We start from the raw sequence: 19853 nt of genomic DNA on the forward strand, positions 1-19853 counted from the left end.
TATTGGGGTTGACAACACTCTGCAGTGAAGGTTGATGTGAAGGATTGAGAGATATCAGTCTAGAAGAAGCATGCAATGCTGTGAAGCTATTATCAAAAGAATAACAGTTGAAGGCGAGCTACAAGGACAGATGTTGACAGTATCAATGGTTGTTCTTTTTTCTATTGAGTTTTGAGAGGTTTTCGCAAAAAGTGACAGCTTTTGAGGTTTTGCTCGTATTGTGTGGCTCATTGAGAGATTCCTGTAAGTATCGGTATTCTCTCAGCTACAAGATGTAAACCCTATGATTATTCGTAAATAACTCTCCTGAGAGTTATAAAAAGTATTGTAAATATTGAAACAAGCAAACCTCAACCGCAAGTACCCGACAACTGTAACGAATTCTCTGTAAAAAAAACATTAATGCTCATCAAAAGAAATAGGAGCGATAATATGTTTGAGGAAGGAGTGAGAAGAAAGTATATTTAGGGGTTGGAAAGTTGCGAACATTTTGAGATGGAATGTTCTGTTGCTTATTATTTGTAATTATGATTTAAATGTACACTCGATGGCTCATGAAATGCTTGATGAAGGAACATCAACATACCTCAAAATGAAATGGTATTTGAGTTGCATGAATTTTACATCAAAGTGGCTCAAATTTTGAATATCATCTAAATTGATTTTGTATTAATTGTAGATGAAAATTATTATTCAAAACCAACGCCTATTTTACAATCGTTGAATGCTCGAGGATGTCTTGTTGTAATAGATTCCATCGGAAATGAGTGGATTGGTTTCTCCAATAGTTTTAGTTTCAGGATGCTCTTCTTCAAGAACGGAATAGGCGTCCTTCCTTCGAAATACCGTTTTGACCTTGGTAGTAATGGACGTCCAAATGCCAACCCACACTGAAGGCTGTTGTTTCAATTCTGCGTAGTACTTTTGATTGTTCTTTCTGTACAAGATGTAGTGCTGAACAATAAATACAATATCGAACCCTATCGACAAAAATCCAAGTCCCTATTAAAACGTCATCATAGCAGCGATTGCATTGCAAAAATGTAAATTCAAAGTAACATTCAATGGTACTCAATACTCACAGTTTTAACAAAGTCACCATAGAAAGGACTCCAATCGCCTGTGTTGATTCCATCAATAATCATTTGAAAAATTGACAGAACACCGCCAGAAAAATCCAGTAAGATATTTCCAATGCTCCATCCAATAGTGAGCTTTCTCTTCCAATTAATAAATGCTTGTGGAATGTACTATTCATTTTATGTCATCTGTATAATTAAATAATTCAAGAATTCATACCTTAATAGTAGTAATAATCCTTCAAAAAAAGAAATAATATCACATAAAATTAATAATCATCATACTCTATCACCTACAATTTTACAATTCCCAAATATTTCAAAAAATCCACCCACATAATTCGATGCCCAAGCGCCAAAAACACTGCCACACAGATCGATAACATGATTGTTAGTGCGATTGACCGAGCCAAAACTGAAAGTGTTTGTCCTCCACGCTCATAAATTAATGTCTGAAAAATTGTGATCGCCGTTAATGTCACAGCATGAATACTAAAGACTACATCATTAATTTGCACATCAGCTTTTCCGTGGTAGATACGGTATTGCTCCTCTAATTCAGGATTCCAAAACAGAACACTGTTGAAAACCATGTACGACGAGTGGCCAATAATATTCAACATTAAGAAGTCAAAACTCAGTCCAACAACACTCTTTGTCCACCAGTTGAGAAAAACTTGAATGGAGTTTAACAATGACTGTGAGCTGATGTTACATACCTTGTGGATAAAAAGAAAGAGACCATGCTGCAAAATAGGACCATCCCACCTATAAAAGTGTTGTGTAATCATCAGTTCAATAATTTTGAAGTAAAAATCGGAATAAAAATCATCAAATTAAATCAACGATTTTTAAAAATCATTTTGAAAATTGCAATTCATTGATGTCAAATAAAACTGCCTTATGCAACAACTTTCAAACCTTCGGTGAAACGTACCACTTTGCTGAATATGGACAGACCTTCGGAAAGTATGGTCATTTTTTTTCTTCAAACTCGTGAATCAGATTTTTTGCGTTTGTGCATGAAGAGAATTTGTTCTTTCCAACGAAAGCTGGAGTGGAATTTCAATAGACAGGTTCAACGCTTCTGACAGTTCATTGTTTTACGCTAATCTTACCAACAAGAAGTGTTTACAAAAATACGACGTTTTTCAGGATCAGAAAAAATGCTCAACAACAACGCTCAAAGAAGACTGTTTTCAATCCGTGACCACTTGCTTTCATCTCGTGTTAATCAATTAGCGAATGCTTTTTCTTCAAGTAGTACCAACGAACAACACTCTTCAAATATTGTCTCCATCAGTGGTAGTACTTCAAAATTTTCAAGTGATCAAGCCTCGAGTTTTGATGATTATTTGGTGAAGGCTAAAATTCATCCCGATGTCAAGGATGCACTTGCTCAAAATAAGCCTGTTGTAGCACTTGAATCCACAATCATTAGTCATGGCATGCCATATCCAAAGAACGTGGAAACAGCAAAACAAGTTGAAGATCAAATCAGAAAGAATGGTGCAATCCCAGCTACGATTTGTATTTTGGATGGAATAATTCATGTAGGAATCAACGAACAAGAATTAGATAGATTTGGTAAATTAGGACAAGAAAAAAAGATAATCAAGGCATCAAGACGAGATGTTGCTCTTGTGTGTAGTCAAAAATCTCATGGAGCAACTACAGTCAGTGCAACCATGTTGTTGGCACACAGATTTGGAATTCATGTATTCGTCACAGGCGGAATCGGAGGGGTTCATAGAGTACTCTCTACCAACGAGGTTGATCCAATGGATATTAGCACAGACTTAACAGAATTAGGTATGTTTCAATTTGATAGAAACAACGGCTGCTGAAAATACTTTACAAAACGAAGGCCGAACTCCAACATGCGTCGTCTCAGCTGGAGTGAAATCAATTTTAGACATTCCAAGAACACTTGAATACTTAGAAACACAAGGAGTTACCGTTGCTTCATATCAAACTGATGAATTTCCTGCATTTTTTACATCAAAGAGTGGTTGCAAGTCACATTGTAGATTGGACTCTCCAATAGAATGTGCTAAATTGATTAGCGCTAATCTTCAACTTGGCCTTAATTCAGGTATTTTAGTTGCAGTTCCCATTCCTGAACGTTTGGAGGCCAAGTCTGCTCAATTAAACAGGGCAATAGAACAAGGCCTCTTGGAAGCAAAACAGAAAAATATCAAGGGAAAAGATGTGACTCCATTCTTATTGCAACGTATTAACGAACTTACTCAAGGTGACAGCCTTAGAGCAAACATCGAGCTGATATTGAATAATGCTCGTGTTGGAGCCCAAATTGCTGTTGAATTAAGCAAAATTCAACAAGTGAACGTAAGTATTCAAAGATATTTAAACAGGAACACTTTATTTTAAAAGAATATGTAATTGATCACAACATGAAGAATAAATATTGGAGTAGTCTACCCATTCACAGTGTAGATGATACGCACGAAAGACATTCAAACGAGCCAAACGCTTCGTTACTTTCTCGAGTAGCCTCAGCATTGTCTTCATCCAAAAGAGAAATCATAGTCATTGGTGGTTCAGTCATGGATGTAACATGTACACCAATGGAAGGTGCTAAACTCATCCTAAAAACATCCAATCCTGGTAAAATTGTTCTCAGCAACGGAGGTGTAGCTCGCAACGTTTGTGAAGTGATATCTCGTTTACTTTACTCAAGTTTAGACTCCACGAATCTTCCGTTGAATTTTATTACATCTGTTGGATCGGATGCCTTTGGACATTCTCTGAAAGAACATATTCGAAAAGATTTAAGAGTTCAACAACCTGAAAAAACCATTCTAGTCAACAAAAACAATAGGACTGCCATTTACAATTGCCTGATGGATGAAACTGGTGAGCTTGTAGCTGCTGTTGCCGACATGTCTATTTTGACAGACATGAATACGACAAAACATATCACACATACCTTGTCATACATGATGAAGGGAAAACGAGCTCCATTAATATTCTTAGATAGCAATTCTTCTGTAGAAGCGATGAATAATATTGGAAGTATTATTGAAAACACACATGCAGAATTATATTTGGACCCTACATCCGTTCCAAAATCAAAACATGCTGTGCTTTCTGGACTCTTACCTTTAGTCACATTTATCAAGCCAAACGAACATGAAATATTTAGTATTGTGGAGTGTTTTTTAGGAAAGACCATGAACAAGGATGAAATGAGTGTCGAGGACTGTCTTCAAATTTTGCTAACAAAGGCAAAAGTAAGACATGTTCTTTTAACCCAGGTAAGTTTAACATCATTATTTGACCGGTTAGATAAATGAGTGACACTCTCTTTAGGGACCTCAAGGTGTTAAGCATGCAACCCTTAAAAACGGACAAGTCACAATACAATCCTTTGCTGCCCTTCCAAAACGCCCTCATTTGTCAGAGCCCAATGCAAACGTGACCGGTTGTGGTGACAACTTTAGTGGCGCTTTTATATTTTCCAGGTTTTGTGGAGATTCAATTGAGACCTCCATCAAGAAAGGTTTAAGAGCATCAAGACTTGCTTTAGAGAGCTCTAAAAGTGTGTCAGATCGTTTAAATGCTCAATCCATTGAAAATGATTAATTCCACCAGTTTATGACACCTTTTGATAGTAAAAAAGAAACAGCAACCAATTGTTGTTAATATGTTTTTAAGGTTTTAGTGGTTTTTTTTTTGGAACACGAGAAGGAGCTGTGTGGTTACTTATCTATTCAATGCATGTGCTTGGGTTGTGATCGAATCTCATTGCAGGTCAGGTGTCGTTTATGGTTTCAAATCAATCATTGGTGAAACAACGCTGAAATTGAAAGTTCATATTTGTGCCAATAGGATCAACAGTGTTTGTTAACATCTTTCGAGAGATCTGGCACGAAGATGGAACCATGGTTCAGAGTTTTGAGCTCTCACACATGCTGGATTTTTGGCAAATCTCCCTTCCTTTCTCACCACAAGAGGTGAAATTCCTGCGGTGCCATGAATGATATGTCCATATGTTGATTTTTCACTCACAATCAAATCATCAGAATCCATCATTAAATATAAATCAATGAGAGCATGCTGCACAGCTTCTACAGAGCGAGATTTTGGAATGTTCTGAGGAAGATAGACCAGATGAATGGTGAGTCCAGGAATTTGTAGCTCCTCAAAAAATTGTTTCGCTTCATCAAAGGCAGGTGCATAATCACTCGTGAGAAATACTACTACCTTCTTGTACTTGTCAGCACTCGTACTGCGAATCTCCATGATACGTTGTTTAGCACATTCCCAATAAATACTCACTGGGGTGTTATGAAATAAATATTCTTGTTCATTCTTCCTGACTTGAATTCCTAATAAAAATGTGGATTCTGGATGATTGGTTTTGTCTTTGAGCATGGTTGTTTTAAAGTGATCCACTTTCTGTTGAATTAAATCAATAGGTTTGAACAATAGTGGAGCTAATTTGCTGAAAATATTAATTTGATAAAGTTTAGGACGTAGTTCCCAATCCTTATCTTTCTTTTCTAACTTGGAAAATAATTGATAATAAACATCATTATCAGCATACAGAGTTGGAGCAAAATATTGAGCTCCTTCAATTTCAATAAAGTCTTTGGAATTGATTTGATTAAATTTTTCATTTTCTGATTTTTGGTAAATACTTGTTGGTAACATTTGAGCAAAACCTTTACAACATTTAAAATATCGATAACCAGGTTTTGAACGATCATGATAGACAGTACTCTCTAAATGTAGCCAATTTTTTTCAATAAATGTCCATCTTTCGACTGGACATCCGTGTTGTTCAATGGATTTTTGTTTCACTTGTCCATAATTCCACACGAGTTCATGTGACGGCGATAAGAAGGATGGATTTTTCAAAAGTTGTGACAGAGAGGCATGACATCCCACTTCTCCTCCTTCCCAATTCACTAATAATACTCGATTACTTAGTAGGGCATATAACAATGTTGAAAATAGACCCATAATAATATTTCCATATCCGCTATACATGTGTGCTTTAAATACAACAAATTGTGGAGTTTTTGAAAATCCATTCAGTGCCTTTTCATGAAAACAATTCTTTGTAAATACATAGGATGAAAGTACCGAGTCATGATATTGTTGATATCGATACAACATTCGCTCAAAGGCGATCGGAGGAGGTCCATTTGAATGACTCGAGGAATATTCTGACGTGTAGGTGGCAATATTTAGAGTTTCATTGAAATAACTCGGAATGAACACTTTATGCGAGAAGGTTGTGTTTGAAGAGAGTCCTGACCTTCGAATGACGATATAGTAAATGACAAATAGGAATTGAAATAATACAAGAGAAATAAATCCGACGCGATACAAGAATACTTTCATTTTTTTAGGAGTAGTGACGCGAATGGTACAGGAGTCTTTTCAATGTTTTTATAAAGAATGATGATTCGTTGTGTGTGATAAAAACAATATATATATATTTGGTGCACATGATGATTTAAATGACCACAATTTACTACTCCAAATTAATGCTTGATGAGTGTTATTTTCAAATCTATTTTCAACAATAATTTAGTGCTTTCCTGACCATTCGTCCTTCATGACTGTTTCATCATCATTATGATCGGGTAAGTCGACGAATATATTTTCATCAAATTTAATTCATCAATATGTTATGAATAATTAATAAATGGCATTTGATGAATATGATTATCATCTTTTTTCTGAATCATCATCATAAAAACCTACATTCTGCATATTTCTCTGTTGAAGGTTTAAAATGTTTATAATAAAGTGGTTTAATAGCCCCATTAAAAAGCATATTAGCACCATAGAGTAATCCGAAAATTGAAACAACAACGCCCATCTTGGATTTAAATGTATCCAAGTCAAATCTACCTGGGCGGAAGAGCTTGGTTCTATCAAAGTATTTCGTTGTTTGATTTGTCATTTTTTCCATCATGGAAGAAGCAACAGTTATTGAATGAAGCATGTATTCCTTCGATCAACACCTCATTATTTCTGGTCCTAATCAATAACAAATTCAACCTCAAAAAGGATTTATCATTTTCCAATCGAAAAAAAACGTTTTAATCATGAGTTCAACAAACAACGACAACAACAACACGGAGAATAACACAAGCACCAATTCTTCAAACACAGAGCAACCACAACAACAGCAAAACTCCTCTGGCGCTCACCTTCCGTCCACAGAAAAAGTTGAGGAAATTCTAGATCAAATCAAGAACAAAACTGTGGAAGCATATAAAGTAGCCTCTGAGAAGACTGAGGATTTATACAAGGTTGGTTGAATTATTAAATTGTGGTAACAACTGAACTTGATTGTTGATGGTTAATACTTTCAATCTCACCCGCTAGGTGGCTGCAGAGAAAACCGAAGAGGCCTATCATTATTTAACCTCGGAAGAAGCAAAACAGAAATTACAACAGACAATGCAAACAACAACATCAACCCTCTCTAGTGCATATTCATGGTTTTCTAGTAATGTTTCTTCATTGGTTGGAGAAGCCTACGAACATGTTGGCAGTGCTTTAACAGGAAATCATCCTTCTTCTCAAGAAGCCCCAAAAGAAGAAAGCACCACTAGTAACGAAGAGAAAAAATAAGTTTTGATCGATCATCAAATTACATTTAATATTTATTAAAAGCGAGTTCCGTTCAACAAAATGGAAGGACAAGATTTGCAAAACCAGATGGTCAATTCTGGTGGCAACATTGATGTAAATAGAAAATTATATGCCCTCTTTAAACAATTAAAAGCTGTTTCGTCTCAATCTCGAGATTTCCATCATTCCGAGTATCCCGATTTTAAATACTCAGATCTCAACAATTGGTTATGGTTCATCAAAGTATTTCTCGTATTGTTCAACGTTGGTCTCTTTATTTACATTCTCTATTTGATGAAACGGAAGTTTACAAAACAAACAATTTTGAAGTTGGTTGATAGTCAAGCAACAACACTGGAGGATGATAAAAACACTAACCATATTCATTTAGAAGATGATTCTAAAACAACTAGTTCTTCTGAAAAAAGAGTTGGAATTATCATTTCTCATCCTGACGATGAAGCAATGTTTTTCACGCCAATTATTGCGTCACTGGTTGAACAGAAAATACCAATTCATATCTTATGTCTATCCACAGGAAATGTTTTAGGATTAGGCCAGGAACGAATTAGAGAATTGGAAAGGAGTTGTGTTGAATTGGGAATTTGTGATTCCAACACTGATTCCTCACTTGTTGTAAAATCTTTGAGTGACACATTCAAATCTGAAAATAACAAGATTGTCATTATCGATCATGAACAATTGAAAGATGGAATGAAACAAAAGTGGAACAGTGAATTGATTGGACAAGTGGTTTACAAATTTGTTCAAGAATTTAACATTTCAACAATTCTCACATTCGACGAGAGAGGAATTTCGGATCATCCAAATCATATTGCCACATGGAATGGTGTGAAAGAATTCAAAATAAGGTGTGAAAGAGAAAAATGTTTCAATGATGTTAATATTTTTCAATTAGAGACGACTGGTTTAATAAGGAAGTATCTTGGTGTGTTGGATTTGGTTATTAGTTTACACAAAAATGGTGATCACAACGTTACAATATTTACACCAAGTCCTCTTTTCGCTTGGAAAGCCATGCGCGCTCACCATTCTCAATTCGTGTGGTTCAGAAAACTGTTTGTTATCTTTTCGAGATATACGTTCGTCAATACGTTCACAAAATTGTCAAGTTAATTGTTTTGTGGAATTTTCTTGAGATTTCTCTTCTTTCGTTTGATAACTCCATTTCCTGATGAAGAACTAGAACTTCGTGTGTTTGGATTATCAAATTCTTTGAATACTGAGTAGTAAATGAACATAAAGTCTTCTCTCTTTAGAGATGGAACAATGTTGATCTGTTTTGATTTTTGAGCTCGATTCTTTAAAATTAAATTTTGCAATTCGTTCACATGATTCACAATCGTCATGTCATCAAAACCAATCAACATGGCGAGCTTTAAAAAATCATTTCTCTTGTTTGAATAATAACCCAAATCAAGATCTTCATGCTGTGACCATTGTTCAAAATCAGTGTAATAATCCTCTGACTCGTCTTCTTCAGTCATGCCCTCTAAGAGATTGGAATGAGATCCATTTAACTTTTGATCCATCATGGATAAAATACTATTGGATGAACTGTTGTGACTCGAGTTTCCAGAGGATGAATTCAAAAGAGAACCTCTAATTCCAGTCGTGGATGTCTTGTTTGGTGAGTGATGGTTGTTTTGATGATGATGATGATTATACACTTGAAATTGAGCATCTTCAACTTGTTGCATTTGACTCTCTCCACAAAACACATCATAGACAAATCCACCAAATTGATATAAAAATTTGGTTAATAATTTTCCTTCTCGACACACAAACAAACACAAAAACATGTAAACACTCTCAATGGTAATTGTTCCTTTTCCTTTCACATCCAAAATGTCAAATAAATCTAATAGTTGATATTCATCAAAGGAGAGTCTATAATAATCATCATCATTTTCAAGGTCACTGTTATTACTTGTCACGTCAACGAGTAGTACATCATTGCTAGTGGAAGTCGAAGGTTGAAGATGGAGATGTATGTTATGATGAAGATTGGAATGACCATTGGTTGCCATGTTAGAACTCGTGTTGAGTGCAATAGTAGAAGAGATGGTATTCATTTGGGAAGAAGAATGACCGTTAGAAGCTTGTGTTAATGATAATTTGGAGAGTGAGGATGCAGTCGTAGTAGTAGTCATAGTCGTCATAGTCATACCAGCAGTAGTAGTAGTCATAGTCGTACTACTGTTCGTAGAATGATGATGACTCACGGATGGAGTGTTATTTGTGATCATCGTTGTGGTCATGACTGATGATGGATGATGATTCAGACCTCCACTACTGCCACTACCACCAAAATTGCCAGTACCACCAAAATTACCACTCGAATGATGATTCATACTATTCATGGATGGTCTCAAATCATTCATCATTCCTACAAATGTATATTCGCTAATCGATAATTGTTGAAATCGTTTTCTCACAATAGGAAATGTTGAAGTTGCTGTTCGATGTGAAACTCGACCACTGTTACTATTTGAACCACTGCCACTACCACCTCCATCATTATCAGAAGATGTTGGAGAACGAGGAGAATTTGAGCTCACCATATTCTTGATGTAATTTTGAATAAATTCAAAGAATGAAGTATAACCTTGTTCGGAAGTCATGATGGAATACAAAGCAACACACCCTTCATGATAATCGTCTTTGTTTTTAGAGTTGAGAAGGAGTTTTAAGAGTTGTGTTTGTTTGGTGGGTTCAAGTTTGGATGAATAGATTTTGAGAAAGATGTTTTTCAGCATTTTTTGTTTGGTTTTTTGAATCATTTGACAGGTGACATGTTGGTTTTTGAGAGGTGTCATCCATTCTAGAAATGATTAAGGACAGCACTCTTGTACTGTCAATTGAAACAACATACCGAGTTATAAGGCTCTGTCGAATGTACATGTCTTTCCAATGCAACCTTCACCGGTTCTTAGATATCAATGGCTTCTTTATTCAAAAAATCATTTGCAAAATATTTTGTGTACATCATACTAGTAACATCAGAATAGGTAGTTCTAGAAATATTTTAAAAGTCGAATGGGTTGTTGTTGGAGGGTGGTGGATTGCTTCCTGGTCTATTTTGAGTGCTTGTGTTTCCGAGTCCTGTCAAGCCACTGAATGGGTCTCTATTTGGTGGTGGAGAGTCTTGAAGGTTTCTCTTTTGAGGAGGTTGATTTCCCCATTGCGGTGGAGACTGACTACCCCATTGTGAAGGTTGACTCATTGAGGATGGCTGGCTACCCCATTGTTGTTGATTTCCTCCCCATTGTTGTGATGTCTGTTGACCTCCCCATTGTTGTTGAGGTGGTTGGTTGCCCCATTGTTGTTGTTGGCCACTTCCCCATTGTGGTTGTTGACTCATTGAGGATGGCTGATTACCCCATTGATGTTGTTGTGACATTCCTCCCCATTGCTGAGACTGACCTCCCCATTGTTGTCCACTTCCCCATTGTTGTGATGGTTGAGAAGGTTGATTTCCCCATTGTTGTTGATTGCCACCCCATTGTTGTGATGTTTGTTGGTTTCCACCCCATTGCTGTTGATTTCCACCCCATTGTTGTTGTGGAGGTTGTGGATTGCCAAATCCAGCAAATAAATCATCGACATTAATAGTTGGTTTGGATGGTTGAGCACTTGTTGTTTGAGGTTGATTAGAAGGGAAGCCCCAGTTATCATCATTACCAAAAGTATTATTTTGAGAAGTGTGTGATGGTATAGTTGAGAAGAAATTATCCAATCCTCCTGCATTGGTGTTTGTGGTTGGTTTTGTAGCAGGTTGAACAGGTTTGGGTTCATCAAATGAAAAAAGATCAGTGGATGGTTGTTGTGGTTTCACAGGATTTGATCTTGTAACTTCAACTTTTTGTGGATTTGGAATAATATTTTCGATGGGTTGTACAGGCACTTCTTCAACAGATGATGATGGTTTGCTTGTTGGTACACTTCCGCTAGCATCATACCACAGCTTTTTTACATAAGTTTTTTCAATAAAGTCCTTAATTCCTTTCTCGTCAGTGGATTTTGGTTTTGGGACCTTGGTTGGATCCCATTTTGCTCTCCATGTGGCTTGAGCAACTTTGTTTCCGTGTGTTTCAAAAAACTCTACATCCTTGTCTTCAAAGTTTGTCATGGAAATTCCTTTAGCCTTGAAGTTGAAATTACGGCTATATAGGTTGTTAGTGTTTGATTTGAAAGTAGGAGAATAAACAGTAGCAGATTGATGAGGGAGAAGTATCAGTAAAAATAAAGAATCCGTGATGATCATCAATGTGTAAATAGTCATCACTTTCTTCGGTGATAAAATCACCACTACTTACTGTACACCTGAGCAGAAGGTACAAACGAAAATTCCAAAGTCCATGATGACGTAGGGAGTTCCCTTTACAACGCAGTCCATACATTCCTTGTTATCGTTGAGGAGAGACAGCTTACGAATAGTTTCTTGGTTTCGCTCTTGCTTTTTCTTGGCGCTCATTTTTTTTTGTTGTTGTCTTGTCGTTGTTATTCCGAGAGTGATGTGAAGGAAAACGAAATCGGAACCTCTGAAGTGGCAATGAGGTGGAAACAAGTCAAGTTGATCAACACATATCAGTGGGGGAAAAACAGAAGACAGCAGTGTAAACGTTGTTGGAGTACAAGTTTTCGTCATTTTAATATAATTATAATTCTCATTGTAAAGATGCTGGCTCGGTTGACCAAACTTTAGAAAAAATTTCGTTGAAAAAAATATCATAACAAGTACGTAATATTTTCTCTCTCGCGCTGAAGCATTGACACTTTCAAACAGATGGCCAAGTCAAAGAACCACACTGGACAACACGAAAGCAAGAAGAACCATAGAAATGGTATCAAGAAGCCAAGAAAGGAAAGAAAGTCCACAAGCAAGGGTATCTATCGTCCATGGAAGACTAACACCAAGTATGCCAAGAAGGGAACCCTCAAGGCTTTGAAGGAAAAGGCTCAAAAACAAGAATAAATCTATTAAAACAACAAATTATTTAATACATGTATTACATTTAAATAGAGTTCAAAACATCTGCGTACATCTTTCTTTCCTCTTCCAAAAATCTCTCCAGTTCTTCTTGTTTTTGTTTCTTTGTTCGATCAACTTTGGCACGAGACAATCTTTGTCTGACCATACATTGGATCTTTACAGCTGCAACATTTTGCTTCTTCAATTCTGACGAAGCTCTTCTTGCTGAACATGCTCTCCAAAGAGTTTGAATATTAAGGGTTGCACGTTCAAGTTTAAGTTGCTTTCGTTCTTGTTTGGCTTTTTCATATTCTCTTCGTTCTTGTTCCAATTCCAATTCGAATGAGCGTTTTCTAGCTTCTGCCACTGCAGACGCTTTTTTTGTTGCCAAGAACAACCTTATTTGGGATTGAATTTTGATCGATGCTTGCTCTCTCTTTCTTTCCATCTCCTTGTCATCAATTTCTTGAGCTTCTGACTTGTTAAGGGAAACAAGTTCGGCCGACACTGGCTGCTCTTGGTCAATCGGTTTCTGAGATTCCTCCTCTTCGTCGTAGTTAGCTAACATGCTATGTTCAAAGGTCAGTTCATCGAATTCCTCTTTGATTTCCTCTTCTTTTTGGAGTCGATTGAGTCGCTCTTCTTTGAAACTATTCAGAGCTAAAATTCTTCGAATTAGCGCTTGCATACAAGTCACGAGTTGTTTTTCTTTTTTCACACTCTCCACCTTTTTCTTAGCTAGGTGCATTCTTACTTGTGACTGAATCTTTACAGCGCTACTGTTAGCTTTTTCCTTCTCTTTTCTCAAATAATCGATCATATCCATACGCGCTTTACAACCTCTCACAACCGCTTGAATAATTAGTGAAGAATAATGACGTTGCTCCTCTCGCAGTTTTTCTTCTCTTTTTCTTCTTGCTTCTTCTTTTCTCTTGATTTCTTCTTCTCGAGCAATTCTGTCGTGTTCTTCCCTCATCCTCCTTTCTAGCTCTTTATCCTGAGCTGATTCGTCGACCATTGGTGAAATGGTGACCTTTTCATGACTTGTTTCGTGGTTACGGTGTGCTGGATATTCGTCTTCTTCTCCACTTTCGTTGCCTGAGTTTCTTCCCTCTGAGAAAACAACAGATTGAGCAAACAGAATTCTCTCTCGAAGAGGGTCGTTGTCACCAGGAGTTGACTGTCTTAATTTTGACAAAGGAGGGAGAGAAGCACTGTTGAGATAGGGAGATGGGTCAAATTTTGGTCGTTTTCTATTAGCGTTTGTTGGAGATAGTTGACTCTTTTTATCAGCAAGCTGTGAGCCCTTTGGGGAGATGCCAAATTCCACACCGCTCATAAGAAATGGATTCTTTACAGGATTAATATTGGGTAGTAGGGAAACAAGCGATGATTTCAAGAAGAAGTCTAAATCGGTTTGGATTTTAAGAAGATAATTCTTTGATCTCCAAACAAATGGCTTGGGAGCTTGCAAAATATTTCTCCAATGTACAATTGCTTCAACAATGTCTAAGGTACAGAGGCGGAGTGAAGCAGCAATATTTTTCACTTCTCTAGCAACGAGGTGTTTGCTAAATATCTTTTCGTCTCCATATCTTTCAACCAAAGAATTGAGAGTTTCTAACAACAGTTCTCTGTTTTCAATGTTTTTGAGAATGGATAGAATGAGGTGTCTTTGTTCTGTTAACCTCTTAATCTCTTCTGAAATAATTGCTAGATTGTCATTTAAGCATTTTGAAAGGTATATTTTAGAAAACTTTTCTCGTTCTTCTTCTGGAACTCGTAGCTCACTCCATAGTTTTTGAATTCGAGATTTTGCTTTTAAAAAGAATTGTTCTGTTTCAATCTCTGCTAATGATTTCTTTTGTTCTAAAGGGGGTTTTTCTCTTGTTTTGGTTCCTTGATCGCTCAAAATCGACTTGTCAGTATTTTTCTTTCGGCTTTGCTGACCTGTTGTAACTTTTCGAGGTTGAAACTAGTGTCATGGTGAGTAAAAAGAGTTAATTCGATAAACCTGTTACATACCTTATGCAAGCTGTCGTCTACTCTGCTGGACGCAACGTCGTATGCTGTTTTTTTTGACGATCGTGATGTCGAACCATTTGTAAGGAATGTGGTAGAAGTTGTGTACATTTTGGCATGTTTGTCTGTGAGAACGTTGTAGGAGGGCATGGGATCAAGATGAAACCGTGAGTTCCATTTCTTCTCTCTCTCCTTTTCAATAATTTTGCTTCGTTCCTTTTCCATGGCATTGAACAATCGTTCATAGATTAAAGAATTATTGCTTTGCATTAGTACATCATCATAAATTTCGTTTTCCATTTGAACTACTCGACTTTTTGACATCGGAGAAAGATATCTTCCCTCTGTAATATTGTAGAAAACGTATTAACTCTTCCTCCTAATTTATACTTGCTTCATTCAAACTTACTGCTTCGGTGAGATTGAGCTGGGGAGGAAATATCATCATCAATTGATTTCAAAGACACCGGACGCTCATTGGCGTTGTTGTTATTTTCTATTGAAATTGATAGATCTGTCCTTTTTCGAAACAGAGGACTCTGATGCCTTCCGCTCGAGGTCGAAGCTGATGAATTTACCATGTTATAGCGGGCTTGATAATTACGACTCAGAGCCCAATATGCTCCTTTAATATTATGATCCGCTCAATAGATGCTTATGCAACAAACAATAATACACTTTCTAAGGGTTGTATTGAAATGTTGAGACCCAAACGACGCACTGATATTTTTTCAAGGCTGCTTGCTAGGGTTCATTCAGCCATCGAAGAGATATTCCAAGGAGAGGTAAGGAGAGAGAGAATGAACGGGCTACTCCTCCAAGGAATATCAAAAAAGAGATGTGTTGTTGTTGTTGTTGGTTTTTACTCTTCATTGTAGTTGGGTATGGCGCTGAACTTTGATGGCCAACGAGAGGTCTACTTTTTCTCCAAGAAAAATGCAAAAATGAATTTCTCATCGTCTCAACACAACCACCATCGAAGAGGCTTGTCTTCTGCACCATCGGAAGGGACCGTATCGTTAAACAATATTCTAACACAACTTTTAGTAGGAAACAATCCTTCTAAAAATATATTTATTGTGCTCTTATCAAGCATTCTTTCAATATATTTAACACAATACACAACAAAGAAAATTAATTCATTTCGGAAATTGATGAGTGAAAATCCATTGTTTTTAGTTTGGGGAGTTTTGAATGTATTAAGTGGGCGGAAATTCTTTGATAATTTAAATAATAATAGATTGTCGTACAATGATACAAATAATGATGTACGGCAAACTGAATTAAAATCAACAGGTCCAAGAAAAAGGTTGTTTAGTTTATTTTCGAGGAACAAACAAATTCAACACGTGGATGCAAAACCAAAAACAATGATCGAGGAAACGTTACAAATTGATGAAGACGAAATTGATGAAGACATTTATTACATTAAGCTATATCGTCAAAAGAACGCAAAACAGGCAGAGAACACCATCCCAGTTGTAAGTATTTTGGCATTCATTGATTTAAATTTTAAATTGCAAAAAGAATTTGGGTCAACTCGCTGTTAATGCAGGAACGTTGTTCACAAGAGTCAAGCAATACGTCACAGCCGAAGATATTTTAGCGCAGAATCAAAGTCGATCAGCAACTAATAACAAAACCACAGAATTTACAGAGTATTTCATCAATGCCCCAAATGAAACCTATCATAGAAAGGGAAATTTCAATTTACCAGCTTATGACACATTTCAAACTAGCTCGGAGACTGTGCTTCCTAAAATATAAAAGTGAAATTTGTATCAATACCCATGGTCACAACTAATATACATTCTACAATGAATAATTTTTAATGTGGCATTATTATTCATCTGCACCATAGAATTTAGCGGCTGATTCAAGACATTATCTATTTTTTTCTGACATTTTACGGTATCAAGATTTGAGCAATTTTCCTCTTGGTGCTCAAAATATGTTTTGGATGGTCAGGAGCATTATTTGTAAGTCGCTGCACCAACAGCTTTTGGATACCACTTTTTTGAGCCAGGTGGGTTCTCCTCCCATTCAAAAGCGCTCATATTTTTTGTTTCGTTGAATATCATTGAGAACTCACCAACCCTCGTAATTGTTGCATTTCTTGCACTAGTTAAATTGATACAATTCTTTTGCCATAGCTGAGTTTGAGCTCCAACAATTTTAATTATGTCTCCTCCGTTAATGTAATCTGCTTTATGGTTCCATAAACTTAACGTTATAAAAGCAGTTTCATCAGCAACAAGAAAATTGGTTATATGATGATTGTCTTTTGTCTTGATCGTGTTTTGCCGCTCCAAAACAATAAACGTAATTGTAAAATCATTCATCATTGGTTTGAGATCAGCTATTTTATAATACTTTTGTTGTCCGTTATCGATATTTTGCTGACTACTCATGTTCGGAGTTTGTGCATTGGAGGGTGGAGAGGGTCTTCTATTGGCTGATGGTGATACAGAAGTGTTGATGCTTGGAATGTTTTGCATTTTTTTTAATGTTTATAAAACAACAATGTTTGTACTGTCGCACACCAACCCTAACCATGTTATTTCATGAAACATGGATTCACTTGGAATACCACATTTTGATGTATTCGTTCACTACGAGCTGTGATGATCAGATGTTAATTTTGCCATGACAGTGGACGGGCATCACCCAAACCTCATTAAAATCAAAAAAAATTTTTTAAATTATTATTATTTTTACCATCAAGATGAGCACGGACCCACAAGTTTTCTTTGAGACGGTACCACAACAACAAGAGCAAGATATCTCGTACCCAACCTACGAACAAGTCAACAACGATGGAGTTCAAGATGATCAACAAGACTCTTTCCCAACACTTCCTGCTTCTCAGCCTCATCAAGTCCAGAATCCAGTTGTAGATTCTGATGAGCCTACTGTAAGTCATCCGTTCTTCTAGAACGAATCCAATATCGAAAAATCTTTCAAATTTGGATGGTTTTGATATCAACAACAATTAATAATCCAATGATCATCGACCATTCATGAAATAATATTATTACTAACTTAGTTCATATTCTCTGTGAGCGAGCCTGAGAAAGTAAGCACAGGAAAGACCTTTGAATTGTCCTATTGGATGTACAAGATCACTGTGGATACCAAACTTGACCAATACAAACAACCAACTTTGATTTGTCATAGACGATATAATGACTTTGTTTGGTTTAGAGAGTTGTTGGTTTCCAACTATACTGGAATTGTTATTCCACCATTACCAGAGAAGAGTATTCTCGCATCTGTGTAAGTTTACAAGTGTGTGTGAAATTGATTACAATAATTTTCTTATTCGTTCCCGATGGTAAACATGATGATAAAATTTTACATGGACAATTTGATGAATATATTTCACAATACTCCTATCGGTCGCGTTGTCACAACACGTCCATCATTTTTGCTACGATCATTTATTCTAACACTTGATAGAGAAAAAATCTTTTCTTCAGTAGACACCAATTCTCTTCTAGAGTACAGACAACGTGCCTTGACCAAGTTTTTGACTCGAGTTGGTGAACATCCTGTTTTGCAAACATCTATGGAACTTCAGCAATTTCTCGAGTCATCTGAAGAGGAATTTAACGTATTAAAGAATACCAAGACCAAGTCTTCAAAGAGTGGTGGATCATCATTTTCACTTTTTAAAACTAAAAGCGCTACACCTGAACCCGAGTGGATTACAAATCACAGAAAGTTTATTGACAAGTTAGAAAGTGCACTGAAAGAATTAAGACAGAAATTGCAAACCATGATTACAAGAAGAAAAGAAATGGCATCTGCCTTTTTGGAGTATGGAAAAGCATTCATGACCGTCGGTAATATTGAAAAGGAATATGATTCAGCAAATTCATTGGCTAAAAATCTTCTAGATGTTGGTCAATCTGCTGAACAATTGAGTAAGGTCACTGATGACCAAGCTCAAAAAGAAACAATGCAAGTTATTGAGACATTGACTTATTATTTGGGAATGTGTGAATCCATTAAGCACACTGTATCTCAAGTTGAGGATCTCAGAAATGAGAAGGATAGTGCTCAAGCTCATTTAATTTCTCTTCAACAAGCAAAAGAAAAACCAAATTTGAAAGAAGATAAGAGACAACAATTGGAGGCTCAAATCGAGCAAGGTCAAACCAACTTGAAAAACAAGACTGACAAACTTGAGTCATCCGAAGCTTCATTCAAGAATGATTTGGAGCGTTTTGACTTGGAAAGAAAGATTGATTTTAGTTGCATGTTACAAAGCTTCCTCAATTTACAAATCGAATATAATCAAAAGTTACATGAATGTTGGTCTGATAGAATCCCACAAGTCAATGCCTCTATTTATGAAGAATAAACTTCATTGACATTTTCATTTTTCGTACACGCACACACCATCACTTCTTGTGTGTTCATGGAAATTATCTCAAAGTGATGGTGGTGTGATAGGATCCGAATATGCAGTTCGTACGAGAACGAGTAACCCTGGTGCTGTCTGTTTTCATCAGCCAACACTCTCTACCAAAGGTTACACATATGATCTCCTTTGAATTGGATTTGTCTTCTCAGTATTGCACCGATCAAAAGATTAAGGATTCTCCGCGAACAGAGGATTAGATTTTTGAGACATTTCAAAGACTTGGAACAACCAAACCCATTGTTATTACCACACACAACTGTCACTTCTCACTCTATTTGACATTTCAAAACAGTAGTTTCAGTTGGAAGAGCTCGCACGCTTGGCAACAACACACATGTGCATTCTTCATGGTTCCTACAACTCTTGTGACTTTGCTACATGAATGTATGAGTATGTTTCTGAATAGAAAAAACATGTATATATGTTGAAATGACTTTCATGAATTGACACCCGCCTGTGGATGCATGCCAGTCATTTATGGATATTTCCTTAAAATGTAGAGAGATGAAGCGATTCATTCCGTAACCGTATTATCCAAATGATTAAGATAGTAATTTAAGAGTTCAATTTAGTCCAACCATTACAAGAATAACGACATTTTTAGAATTGATGGTCGCCAAGCCCTAGCAAGCAGAATTCTGTCGACGACACACAGCTCAACGTGTGTGTTTGGATGCTGCAGCGTCAACATCAACAACACCAAACACCA

The 19853-nt window shown here is 36.5% G+C and overlaps 12 protein-coding genes across 12 annotated transcripts; 5 read left to right on the forward strand and 7 right to left on the reverse strand.

Annotated features, from left to right (window-relative positions):
- Nucleotides 1-711: 711 nt before the first annotated feature.
- On the reverse strand, nucleotides 712-2058 carry C9374_003086 (uncharacterized protein; the record flags this gene model as incomplete). Its single annotated transcript, XM_044692575.1, has 6 exons — nucleotides 712-1002; nucleotides 1083-1250; nucleotides 1300-1318; nucleotides 1377-1755; nucleotides 1799-1847; nucleotides 2017-2058. The coding sequence occupies 6 exons, from the start codon at nucleotides 2056-2058 to the stop codon at nucleotides 712-714; spliced, it is 948 nt and encodes a 315-aa protein (XP_044549930.1).
- A 187-nt stretch (nucleotides 2059-2245) lies between these two features.
- On the forward strand, nucleotides 2246-4685 carry C9374_003087 (uncharacterized protein; the record flags this gene model as incomplete). Its single annotated transcript, XM_044692576.1, has 4 exons — nucleotides 2246-2891; nucleotides 2947-3428; nucleotides 3500-4357; nucleotides 4413-4685. 4 exons carry the CDS (start codon nucleotides 2246-2248, stop codon nucleotides 4683-4685), a joined length of 2259 nt encoding a protein of 752 aa, XP_044549931.1.
- Nucleotides 4686-4946: 261 nt separating this feature from the next.
- On the reverse strand, nucleotides 4947-6452 carry C9374_003088 (uncharacterized protein; the record flags this gene model as incomplete). The annotated part of the gene is made up of 1 exon (XM_044692577.1): nucleotides 4947-6452. The coding sequence occupies one exon, from the start codon at nucleotides 6450-6452 to the stop codon at nucleotides 4947-4949; it is 1506 nt and encodes a 501-aa protein (XP_044549932.1).
- A 189-nt stretch (nucleotides 6453-6641) lies between these two features.
- C9374_003089 (uncharacterized protein) lies at nucleotides 6642-7020 on the reverse strand (the record flags this gene model as incomplete). Its single annotated transcript, XM_044692578.1, has 2 exons — nucleotides 6642-6673; nucleotides 6819-7020. 2 exons carry the CDS (start codon nucleotides 7018-7020, stop codon nucleotides 6642-6644), a joined length of 234 nt encoding a protein of 77 aa, XP_044549933.1.
- Nucleotides 7021-7165: 145 nt separating this feature from the next.
- On the forward strand, nucleotides 7166-7697 carry C9374_003090 (uncharacterized protein; the record flags this gene model as incomplete). Its single annotated transcript, XM_044692580.1, has 2 exons — nucleotides 7166-7372; nucleotides 7449-7697. 2 exons carry the CDS (start codon nucleotides 7166-7168, stop codon nucleotides 7695-7697), a joined length of 456 nt encoding a protein of 151 aa, XP_044549934.1.
- A 60-nt stretch (nucleotides 7698-7757) lies between these two features.
- C9374_003091 (uncharacterized protein) lies at nucleotides 7758-8668 on the forward strand (the record flags this gene model as incomplete). The annotated part of the gene is made up of 2 exons (XM_044692581.1): nucleotides 7758-8569; nucleotides 8617-8668. The coding sequence occupies 2 exons, from the start codon at nucleotides 7758-7760 to the stop codon at nucleotides 8666-8668; spliced, it is 864 nt and encodes a 287-aa protein (XP_044549935.1).
- A 162-nt stretch (nucleotides 8669-8830) lies between these two features.
- C9374_003092 (uncharacterized protein) lies at nucleotides 8831-10477 on the reverse strand (the record flags this gene model as incomplete). The annotated part of the gene is made up of 1 exon (XM_044692582.1): nucleotides 8831-10477. One exon carries the CDS (start codon nucleotides 10475-10477, stop codon nucleotides 8831-8833), a length of 1647 nt encoding a protein of 548 aa, XP_044549936.1.
- Nucleotides 10478-10746: 269 nt separating this feature from the next.
- C9374_003093 (uncharacterized protein) lies at nucleotides 10747-12195 on the reverse strand (the record flags this gene model as incomplete). The annotated part of the gene is made up of 2 exons (XM_044692583.1): nucleotides 10747-11884; nucleotides 12038-12195. The coding sequence occupies 2 exons, from the start codon at nucleotides 12193-12195 to the stop codon at nucleotides 10747-10749; spliced, it is 1296 nt and encodes a 431-aa protein (XP_044549937.1).
- A 541-nt stretch (nucleotides 12196-12736) lies between these two features.
- On the reverse strand, nucleotides 12737-15296 carry C9374_003094 (uncharacterized protein; the record flags this gene model as incomplete). Its single annotated transcript, XM_044692584.1, has 3 exons — nucleotides 12737-14668; nucleotides 14719-15059; nucleotides 15125-15296. The coding sequence occupies 3 exons, from the start codon at nucleotides 15294-15296 to the stop codon at nucleotides 12737-12739; spliced, it is 2445 nt and encodes an 814-aa protein (XP_044549938.1).
- Nucleotides 15297-15659: 363 nt separating this feature from the next.
- Nucleotides 15660-16482, forward strand: C9374_003095 (uncharacterized protein; the record flags this gene model as incomplete). The annotated part of the gene is made up of 2 exons (XM_044692585.1): nucleotides 15660-16196; nucleotides 16243-16482. The coding sequence occupies 2 exons, from the start codon at nucleotides 15660-15662 to the stop codon at nucleotides 16480-16482; spliced, it is 777 nt and encodes a 258-aa protein (XP_044549939.1).
- Nucleotides 16483-16688: 206 nt separating this feature from the next.
- C9374_003096 (uncharacterized protein) lies at nucleotides 16689-17213 on the reverse strand (the record flags this gene model as incomplete). The annotated part of the gene is made up of 1 exon (XM_044692586.1): nucleotides 16689-17213. One exon carries the CDS (start codon nucleotides 17211-17213, stop codon nucleotides 16689-16691), a length of 525 nt encoding a protein of 174 aa, XP_044549940.1.
- Nucleotides 17214-17440: 227 nt separating this feature from the next.
- C9374_003097 (uncharacterized protein) lies at nucleotides 17441-19081 on the forward strand (the record flags this gene model as incomplete). Its single annotated transcript, XM_044692587.1, has 3 exons — nucleotides 17441-17629; nucleotides 17762-17991; nucleotides 18175-19081. The coding sequence occupies 3 exons, from the start codon at nucleotides 17441-17443 to the stop codon at nucleotides 19079-19081; spliced, it is 1326 nt and encodes a 441-aa protein (XP_044549941.1).
- Between the last annotated feature and the right edge of the window lie 772 nt (nucleotides 19082-19853).

Source organism: Naegleria lovaniensis (genome assembly GCF_003324165.1).
Source record: "Naegleria lovaniensis strain ATCC 30569 chromosome Unknown tig018, whole genome shotgun sequence".
Classification (NCBI taxonomy): Eukaryota; Heterolobosea; class Eutetramitea; order Acrasida; family Naegleriidae; genus Naegleria; species Naegleria lovaniensis.